Source organism: Apteryx rowi, unplaced genomic scaffold, assembly GCF_003343035.1.
Source record: "Apteryx rowi isolate R43461 unplaced genomic scaffold, aptRow1 scaffold_1019, whole genome shotgun sequence".
Lineage (NCBI taxonomy): Eukaryota > Metazoa > Chordata > Aves > Apterygiformes > Apterygidae > Apteryx > Apteryx rowi.
This window is the reverse complement of record NW_020447219.1, coordinates 40,470-63,239: the sequence shown is the minus strand read 5'-3', so window position 1 is coordinate 63,239 and position 22,770 is coordinate 40,470. Positions and strand designations below refer to the sequence as shown.

Below are 22,770 nucleotides of genomic sequence, written 5' to 3'. Positions count from 1 at the left end.
GAATTAAAAAATGAATGCACTAATTCTCACTCTAATGGCACAAAATTCCATTCCTCTTTGAGAGCTCACATTTCTTTTTGCCTATCCTGTTCTTTCTTTCTTCCCGATCACACAACAGTTTACTGTTACAATGTAACTTACAGTTTTAACTTACAGAATGACCTTTAGGGGCTAAAAAACATAATGGAGTCTTGATATGATAAAAATAGTTTTAATATATGAATAATGTCTGAATACTCTGGTATTCACTCATTAGAAACAATGTCTTCCTCAATACAGACTTGCAGCTATTGCAGAGTATTTTAGAATTTATTAGTAATTTGTCCTAGTATTCTTCAGATACCAGTAGAGACCGATAGTGTAAACTGACAATGTACGTTGAAGAATCTTTTGAACTAACTTGGCTTTTGGTGAACTATAGCTACTATATTTTTCACGTGAGAATATCAACAAGAGATTAAGTTTTATCTGTGGGATTTGATTAGTTTGTGCTCTGCACTTGTCTTGGAGCCCCAGAAATCCAGATACATATAGAAGTTCAGATAAACACCAGAATGTCTTGTCAGCTTTCAAGTGTTATTTCCTAGTCTTTAAAGAAAATTTATGACATACCACTTTTCTAGCAGAAGACTTGGTTTCTGAATAAGGTATGTCAGTCTAGAGAAGAAATAAAATTTCAGATCCTGAAGAACAATTAATGGTGCCTTCTTGAAGGCTGAATTTAATTGAATGGAACTCACTTTAAATATACCAAATTAACTTTGCTGTTTTTCAGTGGAAGATGAAAAAATAAGATTAGTGTTTTAGCTCAATCTCATTATTTGTATTGTAGACCTACTGAACCCCATGATAGAAGAATGCTTGGACCAGGTGTATATGAATTGGGGTGTTGCTTTTTTGGTTCCATTCTTGACCATTAGCACCAAATGGCAAGTTTGAGAGACTTTTCAGAGCAATTGTGTATCAACAGTGGGATATTGTCATAAAAATTTTCAGGGAAATTTGTGGGGTGAAAGTAAGCAACAGTCAAGGAGTTCAGTTGTTTCTATGAAAGCATGGAATAGATAATATCTCAATTTTAACAAAAAAGGGTGCTTTAATTATTTTTCCCAAAAGAAGATAGAAAACCTATCATGGCTCTAAAAAATACAGTACACTTGTTTGATTTTAAATTCTGAATGATAATCCTAGAATCAGTAATTCTCTTCACTATATAAGATCAGTACACAGCTCTGTACTGCCAGGAGGTATATTTCATTTTTAGAAGGAACAAAACTGCTGAATTCTGCACTGAACACATTTCCAATAGAATAATTTTTAACCATCTAGTCAGCAGTCTCCAAAGTATTCTCAAAATGCTGTGTGATCATAGCATCCTTTTTTTTATCTGAAAGCAGAACATTTGAGTTATCCCAGTCTTCATGACTAGCAAATTCAAGATACTGCTTCTCATCAAGTGTCAAGAATTAATCTTAGGTTCTTCAGTGTTTTGCCAATAAGGGATTCAGAGGAAAATTAAGAAATCTCTCCTGACACGAATCAAAGAGGAATCAAACATGTCTGTATTTTTATACTGAAGATTTATTTTAAATGGGATTATTTATGTTGGTAATAAAAACCACAGGAAAGGACAAGCTTGGTAAAATGCTGTAAAATGAAACAATACATTGGATCACAATGGATCAAAGGGAGGTTTTGTCTGATTAAGCATTTAAGTCTTAGTCACTAAAATCAAGAACTTTAACTCTTTGTTTAGAAAACAGCTGATGGAAATGTGACTTTGCAGACTGCCATTTAGAAATGCATTATGAAATTCCAGTAATTTGCTCTATCGTTGAGTATGGGCGCCATCTGCTGGTAGTTTAATAAATAACAGTTTTGTACTTGGAGAAATGCTAAATACATCTCACATTTTATCTCAAAAATAATTCTCCTGTAAATTTAATCGATGTTATAAATCTATTCATATCTTATTAAATAGATTATGGCAGTATTAACTCAGTTGTATGATATCAGAAACCATTCCTGTAATCTACAACATCTAATGTGAATTATTTCATATGGAAAACCCTTCTTCCGCAGCCTTTTGTGATGAACCTAAAGAAAGCAAACTTTTTTTCCTGGGTTTATACATAGCTCTTTGTACTGCATGCTTTTTTAAGAAAAATGTTTTCTTTTATAGATTATTGGCTTTTGGGTTTTTTCCCCAAATTTAGGACTTCTGAATTTTGAGCAAGAGTCGGCTTGTTAGTACTTCACACATCTTCGTTGTCTAAACTTTAACCCTGTTAAACCTTGAGTGAATGACAGGCAAATTGTCATGTTTCTTGCCCCTTTGACATCTGCACTACACTCTTGCTTGCCCTACAAAATTTACAACACTCCAGTAACTATTAATTAGGCCTGATATTTGAATTGTACTATTGCAGTTCTGAATCAGGAACATCACAGTTGTTAGTGACTAGTGCTCTGTAAAAGACATCCTCCTTGATCGGATTTCTTAAAATTGCTGTAAAATATCTTATTATTTGCTTTGGTGGTGGATTATTTTCAGTAGTTTTTTATGCATCTTCCTCTGTGGGATTAAGTATCACATATCACTATCACTGAGTTTTAGTGTTCTCTGCTAGACCTTATCACCTTCTTGGACAAGGCATTTTATTTTTTACAATAGAAGCTTCCACACCACTTAACAGAGTAAGTATAGCTGCAATATCCTTTGGGAAAGCAAACCTTGTAACACTTGCTAGTTCCTAGCATAAAATCATTATATTAGGGAAACTTCCTACTTGATTCTTGCTGTTTGGGAATGTCCAGTGATTTTCCTTATTGCCTGAAATACTTATCACAAAAAAATCATTAGTACAAGTGATCCCAGCTACACTGTGCAGAGGCACACATTGTCTTGGTTATTGCAGGTGCTTAATTTTATTTTTAACATCAATTTTTGATAGTTCTAGATGTGAAAACACTACTTAAGTAACAGTGGTTGTCAGCTGCAAGACCAGTTAGCCTGGAGGGTAGAAAGTCATGTTCCTGACTTGTTTCCTTCTCTCATCTCTAGAAGCAACTGTCAAGCACTCTTCTGGTGGTACCAGAATTGGAGTGTTAAAGTACACTGTTTAAATGAGCAGATGCAAGCATTGCAGGTACCAATGACCTCTTCTCTACAACGTGTGATGACTGAAACAAAACTAAGAAAATACACCTTTTAAGTCTTAGACTGTGGAAAAGGACTCAAGTTCTGGCCAACTGTCATGCCTGTTTAAGAAAAGAAATGCTCTAGGTTGAAGGCAGGGAGTTCATCTAGTTTTCTTCAGAGACCATTTTCACTTCTAGCTGAAGTATGAGAAATACAGTTGACAAGAAGCAAGACTGAAAACAGAACAAGATGATGCAGAAATCAAGCCTGAATTTTGGTAAGGACTGGGCAAAACTTTATTGATTAAAGGTAGAAATAATGATTTTCCTGAGCGTAAAAAATAGTATATTGATTCTTCAGGAGAAAAAGAAAAAAGCAGAAATGTAGCAGTTTGTTTCATACAAGGAACACAGGGGAAAATACCCATTTTAAAAAAGCATTCATGTAAATTGACTAGTTTTGCTGAAAAGTTGGCTAATAGGAAAGACAGACTGATGAAGTAGCATTTTTTTAATATAAAGTTTTTCAGTGTTGCTATGATAATAGTATGAGTTTGCCAAGTAATTTAAAGTTCAGACTCAGGGGCAGTTAAAACAGATCTGTAATTTTAATAAAGCTATCAGAGAAAGAAGGCTAACTTGAACAACAACAATTTGTTAATGGCTGAAGGTTGTACACAGTTACTCTGGATCAGCAAACTTGCTATAACTTGCATACATACACAAAGCTACCATGGGGTAGCAAGCCCTTACTGTTCTTATTTAAATATACCAAAAGGAAGAAAATTCTCCCTGAGTTCAGTACCTAAAATACAGAAAGCCCAACATATAGTGCATTTTCACTAACTAAAGTTAGCTGTCCCTGAAAATGCAACCTGAAATGTCATAAAGACTGATTCTACAATGTATTTGGACTTGTCAATTTCCATTTTAATCTGATCTGCAATATATAACATATAGCATAGGTAAACTTGTGTTTGAGGAACAGAGTTAATGACTGGATGTTTTCAATGTTAGAAATGTTTGAGGAGCTGGGGGAATAGCCAACGGTAAGTGTCCAAGGAGAAAAAAGGAATTCCTCTAAAATAGTCCAGTTCTGAAATGCCAAACTTCTTTACTCATATTTTCAGTTGGATTTTGATACCTTAAAAAAAGCTTATATACAGTATCTTTTTCATAAAAACCTGTTACCAAAAAAAAATCTGCAGAAAGAATAACTGTTGATACAGATGAATCAAGGACTTCTGTGAAGAAAGCCAAGCAAATTCCAATGCAGTCACATTTTAATAAAATTTTTCCATCTGTATGGCATTAAAAATTATTCCATGAATAATACTTTCAGTCATCCACTCTGAGTGATGCAAACCTATTACCATCACATAAAGGCTGAGTTTCTGGTATAGCACATCTGCTGGCCTTTGTCTTATTACATGCTTTCTTCTTTTTGCAGGACTCAGATTTGGTCTTGGTCTTTTTCTGAAAGAAGTCTGGTGGTACAGTTGAGTTCACTGTATTTAACAAATCCTGATAAAACTGAGTCATTTTTGGAGATAAACTAAATACATTTTCTGCTGAAGGTGCTGATTTAAGCTCTTGACACAGTCTATGCACGAGGGTCCCACTATAAAGCCTGCCCAAAGGGAGGGGAGAATCCTCATTTAGAATTACAACTCAACAGTGGATAACAGAAGCATGTTGCTTAGAGAACACACACACTTTTAAGCTACATACAATATTCAGTAGTGGACTTCAAAGGAATAGCTCTTCTACTCAGTATTTTTCTATATTTTCATTATCTTTAAAGAAAGGAATCCAAATGTAGCAACATTGGCACACGGAGTTTACAACCCAGAAAATAAACATATGATGCATTTTATCAGGAGCATGTGTGGAAAGCAGATCTCTGAAACATATTTACCTGGTTAGATCTGGCTCAGGGAGAGGAGAGGAGAGTATCTGGTTGAGATAAAATCCCATCTGGAGACAGCACTGCCACTGGCAAAAAGAGTGTGCAGCATCTAAATCAAACTCTATGTTTTGTAATTTCTTTTCSTTCTCATTTAGAAATTGGTTATATACAATGCTGTCATCTTCAAAACATAGAACTGTTGGATCTAGATTATGGATAAATAAATGACATAAATGAAACAAATTCTGCAGTGAACAATATGAAGAGTATCTACAATCTATAGAGTTGATAAACCTTGAACATGTAATAGCCGTATTTCAGGAAGCTTAAGTACTAATGTGTTTTTAAATGTCTGAAACTGAAATTTGAGATGTTAAATTGAGTAAGAGTTCAAGCATCTATCCCTGAGAATCCTGAATTGTGAAATCATCAATCCTATTCATTAGGTAATTTGTTACGCTAATCTGTGTGTGAGTGGATCAATTTGAAAAGAGATTCCCACCTTATTCCAGCCTACTTGGGAAGCAAGTGGCAACAATGTCTGTCCAGCTTTTATAGTCTAGAAACTAAAGAAAAAACATAACCTTGGCATGCATAATTTCTTTGTCATCAAATCATGGATTCCTCTTGAAGGAAATGCTAACACATGTTGTTACTTCTAATAGCTGTGAATATTACTGAAAGTACTAAGTACTCACAGAAATTGTTTCACTTTCAAATTCTCTCAGCGCACTGGTAGATAAAGGCTGCCTGCACAACTTAATGCATTAAGTACAGATGATTTTAGAAAAACTCTCCTGAAAGAAAAAATTCACCTATCAAAGAACGTACAACTGGAGTTATTCTCTTTTGATGCATGAATACATTAAGTTTACAAAAAAAATGTATTTTGCATTTTTGAACCTTTTTACCTAAGCTAATCTTTCAGTCCTAAAAACACTTACAAATGCAAATCAATATTTTACAAGACATAAAAGCACCATTTCACCTCGTGTGTTAAGCTGTGGGATAGCACTGCTTCTCTGCTCTGTATTGATGCAAAAAATGTGACACCTCAGGATATAGTGTAAATCAATGCTAATTCATGTGAATTTAAACAATTAATTAAGAACAAATGAGGAAAAAACAAGAGTTAAGGTATAGATTTTCATAGTAGTTGAATATCTAAAATTGTATTCTTTGGAGACATACCTGGATCGTTTGTTGTCCTGTGCAATTCCCCAAATATTATCATTAGAAGTAAAGCCTTTAATTGATGCAATTTCACTTTTGGTTCTGAACTACGTGTCCAATAACAGGTTACAGCAACAGGGAGCTGTAAGTGACTGGGGACAGATTCCAGAATACTCATTTTCACTCCTAGAGTCTCCAGCAAAAGCATTAGACGGCATGACATGGGCACCTGTAAATAAACAAAAATTTGGGAGTAGAGAAATAAAGGGAACAGACTTTATTTGCTGTGAGCAAGTCCCTGCTATTTCCAAAATGCAAATGAACTTAACTTAAACTAGCCAATGCTAGATTTTCCATAAAAACATGGTTTTGGTAAGTTGCACACATAGTCTGAACAGGACATTCTTTTGAAATACTACTTAACCTTTAAAAACAATACAGCTAAGTTTTGGGGAGAAGGGTAACAGCAGATTTTTACAAGTGCCTGAGGTCAGTTAGATTTTAAGAGGTTTCAGAGTCCCCTGCAAGATCAGGTAACTTAATTTACACACCCATGCAAAAACTAACCTGCTTGGAAAATCTAGTAACCATGATGTATTAGAGTCACCTTGATATGACAGATAAATATGTATAATTTCATTACGTGCCTTTTAGAAGTTACTTTTACTTTATGAGTTGTAATGCTTATGCCTGTTTTTGATATGTTGGGAACACATTCACCTGTAATAACAATGAAATCTTCCACGTGAAGCTTGCATTTATTTTCACTTGTAAAGTATGAACTCATAGCACATGTGTATAAAAAAAGGCTGTGTACCCTCTTTGTGCTATTTAACTTTTGAAAAATGTCAGTATAAACTTTATCTGTGGGTAGATCCAGCATTTAGCAAAATAACAGCAGCCTGTTCAATTGTAGTTAGCCTGTTTTGTGAATCTGGGTTAGTGTGGTTCTGCCTATTGTTAGGCAGCAAATCTATGGTAGAACACAAGCTGAAATCAGTTTTGCCTGGAACAGTTTAACATTTTAAATGCAAGATAATATCTCTTCTTGTAACCTTTTGTTGAATCGATAATTCCCATATATTTAATTAGAAGAGTTCTTATAATAACAAAACTTGAAGATCAATGAAATGCATACGTACCAAGACCAAAGTAAGATGCCATTAATGTTTTTTAAAATCCAAAAACTTGACTTTTCAAACTCTTAACTGTATGTTGTTTATTTGAACTAACAATAAACCTGTGTAAAATGATCTGAATGCAGACCTTTGGATCCATAGCTATCTCTAGCATTTAATGGTAATAGCAGTGACAGACTAGTATCCTGTATGAAATAGGTACCAGCAGGTGATAAAAATTTTCATCAGAATAATGTACCAATTACATACAGCACTGCCAACACAGCTCATGCGCTACAGCGGATCTGAAAAGCAGAACAGATAGAGAACAAGACTTGAATATGCAATATAATATATAGTTAAATATATAGAATTGCCAATGGTAAGCAAATGCTTACCCAGAATTGCTAATGGTAGAACTAACCTAGTACATTTTTCCTTTCAAGTTGTTTTTCAGGTGCTATTCTGTCTGGCAAGCAGCAGCTTCAGTTAAGGCAGAAGCATACTCACTGCAGACAGACTACACAACTGCTGGGCAGTTGGAAGGTTCATAGATGGAAATAATAGTGATTAAAAAAAGTGTGCCAGATTTTGTTTCAGAATATTGCTCCAAAACATTCATGGCTTGACCAAACGTAAATTAAGTTTCACAATGTTGAAATGCACTTTTCTAAATTTCACAAAACTGTTGAGTTCTTTCCTACAATGATAAAAGCAAGTATTAGTTTAACAGACTGCATAAGGATGAAAGAAGAAGATCTAATGGAAAACTTAGGCAATGCTGAAAATAGGCATTACTAACTTTTCCCATAATTTGTCTTGGTATACTCAGAAAAAAAAGAATAAAAATGAAAATTATGTAGTTCCTAAGTATTATAGGACAAGCTCAGAAACCTGTAAGTACCTCTGTACTGAGTATATACTTATTGTGGGAGTTGTAAGACAGTTTAGTGCAGGCATCGCATTTAGGGGTCAGTTTGTCAGCACGAGTCCCAACTATTTTTTGTCACTCAGAAATTATTAACCATAGTCTGTTGTGACAACCATTTACCTCCATTAATTTGTCCAAAGGAAAATGATCATCACAAAAATCTGCGGGTAGACTTGCTGCTTGAACAAATGTTTTTTTAAGTGTCTTTTGGATTCTGTCAAATTCACATACAACTGGCAGCTTGCTGATCTGCTTACTTGGAGAAGCAGCCTCAGTAGTATGAGATATTTTCAGAAGTAGTCCATAGATAACTTGCCGAATGGGCAAAGCTGTGCTATGTGCGCTGGACCTCTGCATGTTCTCCACCTGAACATGGAGGAAGGTACTTCTTAAAATCAGGGCATCACTGATAAATGGGGACAGCTCACCTTTTGTCAAAGCATCAAGTACCCACTGTGGTAAGTCCGATTTCCTGGCCGCCTGAGATTCGTAGTTTCCATGCTGAAAAAAGTCCTCGAGATTCACATCAGATGGCGTATAGCCCTCCATGGAAGCCTGCAGGAGCTCCCTTATTTCTTCTCTCTGGTGTTTCTTAAGATATTGCAATACGTTCTCTATAGCCTCCGTTGGCTCAGAAAAACGAGAGAGCCAGTTCAGGAGCCCCTGAATGCGGGCGTGCTTCCTCCCCTTCCAGCCACAGCATCCACCTGGCAACCGCGCCTTGCTGAAGAAAACCTCAAGGGCTGGCAGATTCACGTAGTCGTTCCCACTCATGACGGCAAAGAGCGGCAGCAAAGTTTTGTTCAGCCGCCCGAAGTGGCTGCAGAACTTCTCCGAAGAGAAGCGCTTGGCGGGAATATAGCAGCCCAGCGCGTCGCCGCCGCCGCAGACGCTCTGCCACTGGAAGTGGCTCAGGGGGCAGTAGCCGCCTCTCAGGTCGAAGATGCAGAAGTCGCTATCCAGCGTGAGGACGGGGCAGCCCCAGCGGTTAGCCAGCGCGGCGATCTCGCGGTCCGCCTCGGCGAAGCACTGCGCCAGTGGGACGCCGAGCCGCCGCAGCGCCTGCACGAAGGCCTCGCGGGCCAGCAGCGGCAGCAGCCCCCCCCCGCCGCCGCCGCCGCCGCCGCCGGGGCGGGAGAGCCCATGCGCCGCCCGCAGACGCTCGGCGGCGCGGCTCCGCAGCGTGGCCAGCTTCCCGTCGGCGGCGTCGCGCCCGCCGTCCAGCACCACGCAGGGGGCGACGCCGCAGGCCCGCAGACTGTCGAAGAAGGCGCCCACCGCCGCCGCGAAGGGCCCGTAGTCGCCGCCGTGGCGCACGTCGGCGCCGCAGGCAAAGAAGAGCCGGTGGTAGAGGCTGCTCCCGTCGATGACGAGCTTGGTGCGCCGCACCCGCAGGGCCGCCAGGAACCCGCCGTGCTCCTCCACGAAGCCCGTCAGCCCCGGGACGCCCATGATGGCGGCGGGGGGGGGGAGGGGGAGTAACCGCCGACCGCCCCTAACGGCCCTGCTTCCTCCCGCCGCTTCCGGCCCTGCCGGAAGTGGCGCACAGCCACGGCCATAGTCGTCCAATCAAGGCTTCTCCTCCTCGCGGGGGGGGGGGGGGCGGTGTCAGCGCGTATGCGCGGCGTCTCCTAGCGACGGAGGGCAAACACGAGCTGGGCAGCGCGGAGTCGCCTGGTCTCCGGGCTGGGGCGGGCCGGGCCGCGCGCCCCGCGGAGCCGGCATCCTCCGCGCACACCCCAGTTTGGGCCCCTCTTTGGCTCCAGGGGCCGTAGGCCGGGCGAGGTAGGAGGCTGCGGAGGGAACGGCCGCCCGGCGGCCTCTCCCCTCTGGCCCCAGTTGACGGCGGCCCCGGCGGAGCCCGGTGCGGGGGACCCCGGGTACCGCGGGGCAAACTCGCCTCGTGTGCGTGCGTGTGCGTGCGTGTGTGTGTCCCTGCCCTCCCCCAGGCTCTCAGAGAATGAATTTTGAGCCTTGCAGGGCCCCTTAGTAAGGCGGCAGTATCTCTGAGGTTATCCTAGGAGATCTTGATTCCCTAAATGTGTCTGTGACACTGATTAGCTTCCCTGGAGTGGGGAGGGACAAGGACAGCTGAGTATATTTGACCTTGTTCTTACCACCACCTGCGAGCTCCTTTGCTGCTGATGCTACAGATAAAGTCTTTCTTACTTATTCTCCCTCTGGTAGCAGGCAAAATCTGAGCCAGCTGAGGTGATACTGCTTTAGACTTGGCAAGGCTTATGAAGATGTTATAGAAAATAACTGTGGAGATAGTGTTCAACAGCTGATTTTGTTTAAACTTTATAAGGTGAAAAAAACAGGAGGAATCTCCCTATTAATTTTTTATTTCAAAAAGAGAAGAGATGTAACATAAATATTTTGAGATGTTTAAATGAGCATGCCAGTGAAGTCACTGGGGGGGAAAGGATTTAAGGAAGTAAATCTGGAGGAGATCTGGAGTTTAAGTGTTAAAACTCTGGAATTTTTACTGCAAGTGGGGGAGAAATAGTAACTGATGTACCAGAGGGATTCTTAAGGAGTAAAAAGAAAACCTGAAAGAACTGGGAAAAGGCCTTGATCAGCAAAGAAAGGTTTGTCTTGGAAGTCAGAAAGTGTAGAGATGCATTAACTGTTGTGGAAGAAAGCTGAAGGCTATCTGAAGGAAAATAAAAACAGTATCTTCCCTTCTGATATAAACACAGGGAGGTTAAGGGAAGAAGTGGAGGCATGCTGTGCACGTGTAGTTGGAACTGTGAGAACCTAAACAATAACTTTGCCTTAGCTTGCAATAGTAAGGAGGAGGGTGGCAGCCTAACTCTAGCCAAGGAAGAAGGGGGGAAAAAAAAGTGAAAGCAGTGTAATTCCATTAGTCTGGCCTCAGCAGTGTGCAAGGCTGCAGAATGGGGGTTGTCTGGAAAACAGGAAAATGAAGAAAATGTACTGTGGAATTACCCAAGTGTTGTCAGGCTGAACAGACAAGGGTTTTTGAAGAGGAAGGGTCTTAACAGTTGATTGTTTGTTTGTTTGTTTGTTTTTCTTTGAGTTATCTGTAGTCATCCTGGACTTTAATGAAACAATTGATGCACTGCTGCTTGGGAAATGGTTATTCAATTGAAGAAGGAGATTGATACAAAAATTTCAAGGAAGGTTGGGCTGAAAGGCTTGAGTGAGGTGGGAGAGGCTACTAGTTAGTGTACTTCTTGAAAAATCAACCAGTTCTGCAACTGGGTCAGGCTCTAGCATCTACCGACTATCATGGGATATTTCTTTCAAAATGTAATGGCTTAGCAATCCAGCCCTTGTGCATACCATTAAAATCTGCCTGTGATGCCGCTGCTGCAGTCATTGGCTCCTGCCTATAATGCTACTCAAAGCAGTTTACAAAGTGATACTGTTATCTTTATTATAGATAGGGGGAAATTGAAGCATAGGGAATAGAAGGTGAGAGATAGGCTTGGAAATAAAGCACAGCAGTTAGTCTCAGTAGGGCACTCTAAAGTGTGATATGATGGTGTAAAAGATTGTGGCACACTCCTAGGGGTCAGATAAATACCTAAATCGCAAGGTGAGTAGTGGTAGTGACTATTATCTGGAAAGAAGTGACAGAGAAAGCTCAGCAGTTGTTGCAAGTATAATTATTTCAAAAAGGTGTGTGTTTTACAGCTATTCTATCTGGAATTTACGAAGGCATATACAGACATCCATAAACATAGACTTCCTTGGAGAACAGTAAGTGAAAAATATGTAAACTTTCTAGAATTGGCAATGTACTATTTTATGGAGGTTTTTTTTCTCCTGGCAACCTCAACGCGGTCCATTCATACTTTCTAAGACAGAGTGGGAGTTACAGAAGCAGTAAGCCATTTTCTAGCTGACCGTTTGCATTTCAAAATTTTCTCTCTGAAGGAGAATACAGAAACAGAATCTCACGAGTCTGTTTAAAAAATGTACATAATTTATATCATTGTTAAGATGGCTTGTAGTAATTAAAATTTGACTGTGCTTCATAATACAGTGACACTACCAAGTCAAGCCCATTGGCGCAGTGTGCCAGCAGCTCAGCAGATGGATGTTAAAATAGGCTCATGCACACAGAGCATTATTGTTATAAAATACAGAATCATAATCTTCATTAGGGTTCTGTAATTGTTAGGAAGTGAAGACTGTGACTTGTAGCCAGCAGTAATGCAGATTTTAAAATCAAGCATTTTTCATTTTCCTTTTCCAGAACAACAAAAAGTCATTTTCACATGCTTGCATTGACATTAAAATGCTATGCTGAACAAATGCAGTGTGGTGACCCTGCACTGCCACAGGCAATATTGATAGTAGTAACAGTTGCGCTGATCATAGGATCTTATAATACCTCTATTTGTTCCAAAGGTTCCTGAAGCACAAATAATGCGCACAGCGTCATAAAAAGGCAAGGTAATGAAAGCAATATTGTTTTTTCGTGTGCAGTGAAACACCTACCCTTTGCCATTTGGAATGAGGAAGGTGAAGGAAGCACACTTTTTCTAAAGCCCTGTTTGATTACTGAAAGCTGTGGAAACACTAGAGGTTTGCCTTTGTGGTCCCTATGTTTGCAGAATTAGGCCCTCAGTTAAACAAGGATTACAAATCAAAGCTAAGTTATTATAAGGTGGATCAAGAAAAGTTGTTTTAGCAAAGGAGAAAGGAAGGTGGAAGAAGTAGGGTTTATTGAAAGTCTTGCAGGCTTGTTAGTAGTTAGGAAGCTCTAATTTTCAGCAGATACTAGTGGTGAATCATGCTGAAGTAATGAGGCCAGCACTGGAATAAAAATGTGAGGAAAAACAATTGGTGAAATCTGAGGGGCAAGTAAAAGAGCAGGAGAGAACAGCTTTGTAGTTATTGATGGAAATGAACTCAAATTATGGATGGAGATTATGCTTCTAAATATACACAGGAATTACTTGATCTGGTGCTGAAACAGAGATATTTTTGGTATCAGATACTGTGGTGCTATAAAGATAGGATACAATTTTTTGTGCCATATCTGGGGGAACTGTAAGGTGAAATACAGGTGTAGTTGTTCCTGGTTTTGAAAAAAACACCTGAACTTTTAAATAAATGAATGTATAAATGCCTGTGTTTCATATCCCCCATCCTATTCTTTTAACAAATTCATTTAGTATTGATATACCACATCTGCATTATCTCAAGTTTCTTTTCAAGTCTGCTGCCCACAATTTAATAAATAATGTTTCCACTTTTAATTTGTGTTCCACTGTAAATTAACCCCCCTTAAGCACTGTAGCAGAACTAGATAAGCATTTTAATAAGAGTAGTACATTCAGTCAAATCCATTTTTTTTTCTGTTTCATGTGTTTCCTGTGAACGTCCTTGGAAGAGTAGGAGAATTTGAAAGCTGTATTCTAGAGAAATTTTCGTAGTTTTTGTTGCACAGAACAATGCTGAAATTTCAAGAAACTGCTAAGTATGTCACCGTTGCTAGATCTAATTTTGCTTGCTCAGCTGCTATGTTTGCAAGAAGATACACAGTTCAGAGGAAACTTGGCAATGGAAGCTTTGGAAGTGTTTATCTGGTTTCTGACAAGAAAGCAAAACAAGGAGAAGAATTGTAAGTAAGCACTTCAAATACTTTAAATAAAAATGTTTGGACCGTGTTTTTTTACATTGTAGATGTTTTCTTTGTATTAATTTATGTCTCGTTTCTCAGTTTGGTGTTATCCTGCAGGCTTAACAAACACACTGTTTAACTTTAGTGATGGTGTTAAATAGGACCAGGCTTTATGCTGACTCACATTCCAACTGAATCTGTTTTTCTTTAATATATTTTATCAGATATCAGTCTGTCTGATGGTGCTTATATCTAAGTCCTTTTAATTTACTACACAAGGTAAAATGGAGGTGGTTGGAAAATCTATGAGCCATAGTGATGTACATCTCCAAAGCTATGTAATAAGTAATTTAACCAGTAAAAATGTATCTGAATTACCCATTCCCCACTGTCATACCATGGTCGAGTTCCTAACATATGGTATACGTTGTGAAAAGGACCCTTGCGCTGACTCAGGACAGAGGAAAATTTCATCACTGTCCTGACAAGAAGCAGAGCAAAGGTATATGCGGGCTTTCACAAATTTACTATTCTTCTTTATTTTTTTGAAGGCTTACAGCTTTATAATTTGTAGATTATAATTTATAATTATATAAAGATATAATAAAATGTAACATATATTATATGTAATATATACACCATGTGTTTACTATAACCTTTAGCTATAAATTATACAATTATATAATTTATAATTAAACTTCGAGTTTTCTTCTGAACACACTTATTAAAATGTTGGATGTTTGCCTTCCACTCCACGCTCATTCATCTTCATGATCATGACATTCTTTGCTTAAAAATGTGGAGAAAGAGAATCCCTAATCTAACTGAGTCCAACTGCTGCAGTATCTAGCTCTGTAATGCTCTGTCCAATTACACGGGCCTGTTAAGGCATTCAAACTTGAAAAGGGGGCATGAAAATGTCAGAATTTCTGAATGTCTTTTAGTGGACTTTCCTCTTCATTTCAGCCATTTTCTTATTTACTCCAGATAAGTCTGTTGTAGCACCTAATTGGATGCTTTCAAGAATCAGTTCTGTGCCACTGTGCCATGAAAGGAAGCCTGCTAAACTAACATTTTTTTATGATTAAGTTGTATAAATGAAACATGAGAAGCAATAATTACAGAAAGTCTTCCAGTAAGTGTATTCCTTTTGCTGTATCCCTATTTGATGGCAATTTTTTTAAACTGACAACAAATCTGGATTTTTTGCCTGCCTGGATTTGGACAGGTCTCATCAGTTCAGTTTTGTGTGCCGCAGTTTTGCCATTTATAGCAATGCATTCTTGACAATAATGCCTTAATAAATGTGCAGACAAGACATGATTCTCTCACTTATTTTCCTTCTGTATCAATTTACATTTCTCAGCTCACTGAATCAGGGTTAGAGGCCAGTAAGCTTTTAGCTTTTTCTATTTTTCCCTGTGTCAGCTTATACAATTTTTGGATCTCTCCAAGCCTTAGCTACAGTTTGCTGCAAAAAAGTCCTTTAATGCAAAACTTCGATTAAAAACTGGAGAAAATATTTGGCATTTTCTTTTTCTGTTAGCATTATTTATCATACAAATTAGAGGTAGGAACTACCTGAGCTTATAGGACTCTAAAGACTCTAAGAATGAGTTCAATAGTAGCAGACTTCAGAAGAATACTGAAATGTATATCTTCAGTTCTGGTATTTTTGACTATAGTTCAAGCTGCCAAACCTCCAAAACAAGCAATATGTGTTTTGCCTTTAAGTAACTATCTCTCTCTCTATATATATTTTTTAGAATTTTATTTAAGAAGTCTGATTTGTAGTGACTTTGTTTTGAAGAAGCATTCACTGCCTGCAGCATTTCATGCCTGTCTTTTGATAGGGATGAGGCTGCATGTGTCCCTTGCCATCCTCACGACAGAGGCTGAGTATTAGTTGGCATATTCTTTTTCTTTTGTTTCATTAGCCTCTTCCTTGTGACTACAACTATTTAACAAGCCCAAATGCTTTCATTGTAATGTTCTGTAGTTCCTCCTTACACCACTTGGGGGTAATCATATCACGGTTATTCCCCTCCACTCCTCCTGAGCTTTAAATGTAGATTTAAGATTGGATTCCCCTAAATTTCTGCCATTTAGATGTTTAATAGATGAAAAAATATTGGCCCAGGTGAACATGAAACCTCAAGCAGCATTTCAAGATAGAGGGTAGACAGTTTCTACTATTTAATGATATTGATTTCATAAGGTGGTAAAATGTATTAAAAAGGCACATTGTTAACACTACTTTCAAATAAGAAAAGAATCCGTTATGGAATTTTACTGCTTACTGCATCCATCACATTTCCCTTTGGGAAATATATACACATGTAAATATATATTTCCAAAGGAAATGAAAAAATAAGTGATTATACTTCTCACTCTTTAAAAAATCTTAATAGAGCTCTGAAAGCATTTTGGCAGATAAAAGGAGTGGAGCTATTTAGGCCCTAAATTATCTCAACAGAATTAGAATTCTATTGTTATTGCTTCAGAGATGATCCAGAACATGCTGAGATAAATGTTAGATACAGCATGAATTCAGTCACAGATAGTTTCCTGCAAATCATCTACCCATCCCATGTAATAGTCTAAAGCACTGTGAAAGAGCATAAAAATAAACCATAAGAACGCAAATTCCCAAGAAGTTAAATCTTGGATAATGATACAGAAGCTGTTCAAGAATTTATTCTTCAATTTTCTATTAGTGCAATATCTACAGAATGAGTTAACCCAGTGACTAACAGTGCTTATCATGTGATTTCATGTGTGGTCTGCATAGCTTTTGCATGATTCTAAAAGTAGTTTTTGGGCATGCCTTATTCTTCTTTATCCCTGAAGGATCCTAGATTTTGTGAGGGAAGTATTACACGCACAGTTGCTTCAGCTGGGAGGGAGAGTGTGATGATCTGGGGCATGCCTCAAGTCGACAGGCTCATTTCATATAGAAGCTGTCTACAGAGAGCTGTTCAGGCCAGCAATACCTGCCTCATAGAAATGTGTGCCAGCTTCTTGCTTCTGTACTACTAAAATTTAATAAAGCTTTTCAAGTACATTGTATTATGGGAGGCTGCTAAAATTCCTACTCTTGAGTTGAAATAGTTCAACGTGTTTTCTCGTGAATTGTAATACTCGACTGGAATTTTACTAATGTTAATAAATATACATGCTTTAGGACTTTTGTAATTTTTTGGAAATATGTAGCCCTGTCTATACCAAGTATACCAAGATATCTCTTTTGATTATCAGCATTTATTCATTTTAAGGATAATAGTGGTTATTATGGGTGGATAGAAGTGTCTAAGGAGAGAAAGAGCCTCAGTCTCATTGCTATACTAGTTTAGTTAGTGCAGAACAACAGAGTGTAGACCCAAGAGTTTGGGTGGAATCGTTCCTCCAGGAATGGAAGTACTGTGTGGGTGGGGATCTCCTCCTTTGTTGCCACTTCTGCAGATTCATCTTTCTTGCCTGCAAAAGGGTCTTTCTGCTTCTGGGCAGGCTTCCTCTTTTGCTAGCAGACCACCCAGAGAGAAGTGTGGGTTGCTTCAGAGCTCAGGTCAGCTGCTGTTCCTGCCTCTCTTTTAATATCAGGCAGAAGAGATAAGACAGACCTGCAGGGGGGCCAGACCTGAACTGACTTTAGCCGAGGCAGCTGATAGGGGTGAGGAAGGGGCTGCTGAGCAGGCCTGAGAAATGCTGCTGTGTGACGATTGTGCGCTGCTGCTGCCAACCCCTGCTGCCTTGCAAGCCTGCTCCTTGGCCTGCCTGGAGCTCCTCTGGGCCGGGTTACAGCCAGGGGAGCAGAGCTCTCGCTTGTGGAACTGACAGCTCTGGCAACTGTGACTCAGTGCCCCCATCACCTGCTGATGTGTAAAATCCTTCGGTGAACGTTCTGGGCTGCAGAGATCCCAGATACGCTTGCATACCCAGCCATGCAAGGCTGCTGCATAGTTGTATGGAGGCTACAGCCAGGACTATCTGGCAGCTAGAGAGCAGAGGATAGTTTTAACAGTTACTTTATTTGATAGGGCATTATTTTAATGCAAGTAGCACATGCATTTGGAGTAACAAACGTTAGATTCTCTGTTTCCTCTCTCTTTATGAAACAGCAGTGTGTATTGCTGTTACTTGGATTAGAGTAGCACTGGTGACTCTCAGCCAGGACAATATTGTTCTGGGTGCTGCAAAAACCCAGCACAGAAAGATAGTCCCTACTGCAAAGACCTTACAGACAAAAGTTATGAAGGGAGATTTCATGCCTGAAAACAATGACACAATAGTAGTGAGGATGAAAGGCTGCCGATGTGTTGTGGCCACTGTCTAAGTGTTAACAAGTTTTGTAGCTATCGCATCACAGGAAAGTTTTAAAAATGGATTTGTAGGAGAATTAAGAGAGACTGCATATATGTATAAGCATGGAAAGAAATTCAAATAAAAAATCAAGTTTGGATTATGGGCTGGTGTGTCTGGCAGAATAGTTTCTGTACTTAGGGTGGACAGAGCAGAGACTGAGAATGGCTTGAGCTTGAAATGCTGGTTTGTCTTTCACGGCAGGAGGAGATAGACTTAAACTAGATGTAGAACACTCCAGAGCAGCAGTAGCAAAATATCACAATTTGTATTTGCAGATAAGAGATCTCAGAGGTGAGGTGAAAAAGGGGGAAAGGTGGGAAACAAGGATGGAATCTACTGGTACCTTAAAAAAAAAATTGTCAGGAAGGTGAGATTCTTCCAGAACATAGTGAAGGAATGACTTGAGAGACAAGAGATTAGTCAGGAGAGGGCTGCATTATTAGTAGCCAAGAAGGAGGACACGATTAATGCCAAAAATGTCTGAAGAGATTGAAGAAAATCAGTAAAGGGACTAGTTAGAAACTTAAGCAAAAGCAGTTTTAGTTAATGCAAAGGGCTATTTCCAATTCGTAAGGATTTAGAAAGGTACAGGACTTAAAAAAAAGCAATTGTAAACATACAGAACATAAAAGAAAAAAGAGGAAAAATGAAGGCAAGTGATGAAAGGTGAGTCTTTAGAGATGAGGAAGACATAAGCCTACTTGTGAGAGGAAAGAGCAAGAAGACAAATAGATGGGGAGAAGAGAAAGTGAGAATAAGAGAGATCAGAAGGTTGAATGAAGGTTCTTGGAGAAGTGGAGTTGTTGGAGATGGCCAAATGAAAAATTTGGTATCTCTGACAGGGAAGAAAGAGAAGATAGTATTAGAAGGGGGAAGAGAAAAATGAGGCAAGCTCGGAACAAGAAGAGGGTCATGGTGGAAGAGAAAACTGGGTTATCCACTAACAAAAGAGGAAGAGAAGATGATGAATCTAAAATTAAAGCAGGTAGTATTTTATTTCCTACTCGGAATTCATATTTTTTTAAAGCAAGCTGTTTATTGAGACTTATGTCTGTATCTGTAGAAGTGAGAAAGAATCAGACTATCTGTGCTTTTCCTTTTACTCCTAAAAAGTTAAATATACTGTTGAGCATGCTGCTGATCTATATTTCCGTAATGTTGCCCTAAAAGATTCTGTAATGCATATTTTTCTTTGAATAAATTCTAGCAGTCAGTCAGTCTTTGATCTCCTTTCAACACCTGTATCCAATAGCTTGCTTAGACAAGATTATTTACATGTCCTGATTAAAAATCCAAGTCCAGTAATAAAATTTAAACAATACATGCAGTTAACAGTAATGGTTTCATAAAGCAGTACATAATAATTTGAAGTTCCTCTGCTGAGAAAAGTAGAAGCAAGAAGTGATCAAATTTGCAGTTTACTTAAAAGAGAGTGACAGAAAAAGTTTATGAGCCCCTGTGGAAAGGTTTCTCTCCTGCTGTTTCTGTAGGCAGTCAGAATCAGAGAATGGTACACAGTGGGACTGAAAAGAAGAAGCACAATAAAAATCTTAATGTTGAGGAATCTACTGTAGAATTCACACTGGAATATGAATTAGCTTTGAAGTAAAGATGAAAAATAACAGAAGACATTGACAATGCCATTCTCACCTTGAGTATTTAATTTAGTAACAGGTGCAGTTCCACGACTGCACTTAGTATGACCTTGCTGTCATGCACAGTCCTTATCACTGGGGTCCGTTATGGTATGACTTCTTAACTAGTGTGCTGGAAATTGTAAAAATAATGCCTTATATTCAGAACGTAGATTATTAGGGACAGAGTGTAAACAGATAACCTGTATGTGGCTCTGTGTGGCTTAGCTCTCTGAAAACAGGGAAACTAAGGCTTCCATATGAAAAGCTGTAAAAGCTTGAGTTGCACAGTGTTAGGATTATTTGTACATTTTAAAATCAAAATAGGTATAGACCAATATTGTTACTTGCAAACTGTGCTTAGGAAATGAAGTCAGGTGTTGTACCATTGATGTATAGGTAATTGCAATTTATAATTGCGAAGTATGTTCTTAGTTCCTTCTCTCCTATCCATTTGCTTATTTCCTCTGATACAGAATTTGCCAGCTATTTATCCACAACTTCTTAGTATCTGAGATTTCTAGGTGATCTGTTCTGCGTATAGATGGGCGCAGGATAGCTGGCTTTCTGAGATTGTACTAGATCAGAGACATCCAACGTGAAAAGGCTGAGTCGCATACTGTATAAGTAATAAGAATATGAAGCACTGCCAGTATAGTAGTGCATGTAGGTGTCATACTGTATGTCACTCTTAATAGTGTTGTGTTGTATGACTCATTCATTACATATTGCTTTAAATTTGTATGCTTTTTTGTAATTTTTATGTTCCTGGTCCAGGGTGTTTTCTATAATTTTGCCTTCTCTTTTATTAGGTGACTCTGAAACCCTTTTTCATTTCAGTTTTCCCTTCCACCCTGTCTTAACTGGAAAAATTATATATTGCTGTAAACAGCTGCCAGTTTCAGCCATAGCTTAACAACTGCATGTCTAAGCCAGGCAAATTCCCTAATCGTACAACACATTTTCTAATGTTGATGTACTCCGTTTTCCTTTAGAAAACTCTAGTTGTGTGCAGGCCGGATGAGTTTTTCTGTATTCTCAAATGTGCTGTCATGAGAAGATCTGTTCACATTTAAGCTCACTGAGCAATAGCTTCTTTGCCTGTATTGCTGGTGGTTTTTTTTTTCCCCAAGGTATATTATCCACAGAGGAGAGGGATAAAGCCAAACCAGTGATTCGTATTCTGGAGCAAGATGGTGCCCCCATGGAGTTACTTCAGACTGGCCATTAAACTTCAGAATTGCACTTCATTCTGAAACAACTGGTTTGTGTAGACATGTGATAAACAACTTTGCCAAGTTTCATAATAATTTCCTAAAAAGAAAATGGAAGTTCTTTTCTTTAGGTTTATGGCTAGGGCAAGTGACTATCTTCTTTATTTGTGTAGAAAGTTATGCAATTTGCTATCCATGTCCTACAAGAGCTATTGATCCTGTTGGATGCTTCTGACCAAGCATTACCGAGGGTTAGACATCTCAAATATAGAAGTTCCTATAACTTGTGTGAAAATAGACAGCTGAGTAGAGAATAAAATTAATGCCCTCATAAAGAGAAAGGCCAGAACCTGAGACACTCCTAACTATGAAAGAGTATCTTCTGTGCTAGACAATCCATAGAGGAGAGAGACCATCTATATACCCCAGTTCTGGGAGAAACCATGGTCAGAATTTGCATTGTCTTAGACACCAGAGTCAGTTAAACACAAGAGATGTGTTCATAGGAAAGGAAGCTTCTTAGCTCAGGATGGCTTGTTTTGTATTTTATTTGATGTTTTCTGCATTAGGTATTTGCCAATCTTTTGGTTTTGAGCCATGTACTGTATATCCACTAAAAGTGAGATTAAATTGCTTAATATTGACAGTGCCTTTCCGTTCTAGTGATCCCTAAAATGAGCTTTGGTAAATCTTTATTTCAAATTGCAAAGTGATTCAGCTAATATGTAACTGGGCTCTAAATAAGGATTGCATGTGTTTGCAAATATTTGCCGAGTTCTTAATCTTTTCCAGGGTTTGAAATGAATTTAGATGTGATAGATGGGGATGCAAATCACTGGTTACCCATTAGTGGAGTTTCACATATTTTTTAGAAGCTCTGGGTTTTTTTTTAAGAAAGAATAAAAAATTCTAGCTTTAATTTACATAAAAATAACTGTATGTATGTATTTTTGTTTGGCTCCTCTTTTTATTTTGTAGAAATTACACCAATAATGAATTTGTAGATAAGTCTGTGTTTTCTTTAATTTCTTTAATTTAATATTACTATGAATACACTAGCTAGGGACAAACAGTGCTGCTCAGTCACTTTCCTAGACCCATTATGGAATACTGTCTCTTAAGAGTGATTCTTTGCATGCATGTAGCACCTTTTTCATTTTGGGACCTGAAAGCACTTTTCAGAGCTGTGAAATATTTTTATCCAATTTGCAAATGGGCAAGAAGCAGAGAGGTTAAATAATTTGCCTGTGTTCATATGGCAAGGTGGTAGGCCTGGAAAGTAACCAGACTCCTACTTGAGAAATTATTCCTTTTTATCTTTAGTTTTGCTAAATGTTAGCACAATCTTTAACTGCGCTGTAAATTCTCTATGCTCCTTTGTAGCCCAGTATAATGGGGGTCAGTTCTACAATTTGGAAACAAGCTGTCTGTGTGTGGCAGAAAGGAAGCCTGGTTTCCTGTAGACTTGCATCCTGTGTCCCTTCATCCTACCACAATAAGCAAATTCTTTCACCACCTATTTTATGATCGCATTCCTTTTTCTGCAATGTCTTCAGTTTTCTTCTGCTTCCTCTAAACGTAGCTCCAACTTCTTCCCTCCAATATACATATTTCCTCACTGCATTACCTAATTAGTGGCTAGAAAGGTCAAGCTGTGGTGGTCTCTGAGTACATGCACAGATGAGA

The 22,770-nt window shown here is 38.7% G+C and overlaps 2 protein-coding genes across 2 annotated transcripts in view; one reads left to right on the top strand and one right to left on the bottom strand.

The window, feature by feature from the left end:
- Positions 1-195: 195 nt before the first annotated feature.
- On the bottom strand, positions 196-9,791 carry ASTE1 (asteroid homolog 1). Its single transcript, XM_026064963.1, has 4 exons — positions 8,393-9,791; positions 6,242-6,452; positions 5,060-5,255; positions 196-4,771 (listed from the first exon to the last, which is right to left on the bottom strand). The coding sequence occupies exons 1-4, from the start codon at positions 9,722-9,724 to the stop codon at positions 4,480-4,482; spliced, it is 2,031 nt and encodes a 676-aa protein (XP_025920748.1). The 5' UTR covers positions 9,725-9,791; the 3' UTR covers positions 196-4,479.
- Positions 9,792-10,876: 1,085 nt separating this feature from the next.
- Positions 10,877-22,770, top strand: part of NEK11 (NIMA related kinase 11) — a 49,102-nt gene continuing 37,208 nt past the window's right edge. The window contains exon 1 of the mRNA XM_026064888.1: positions 10,877-13,874. Within this exon, the coding sequence (XP_025920673.1) occupies positions 13,705-13,874 (170 nt within the window). The 5' untranslated portion in view covers positions 10,877-13,704. The remainder of the gene's footprint in view (positions 13,875-22,770) is intronic.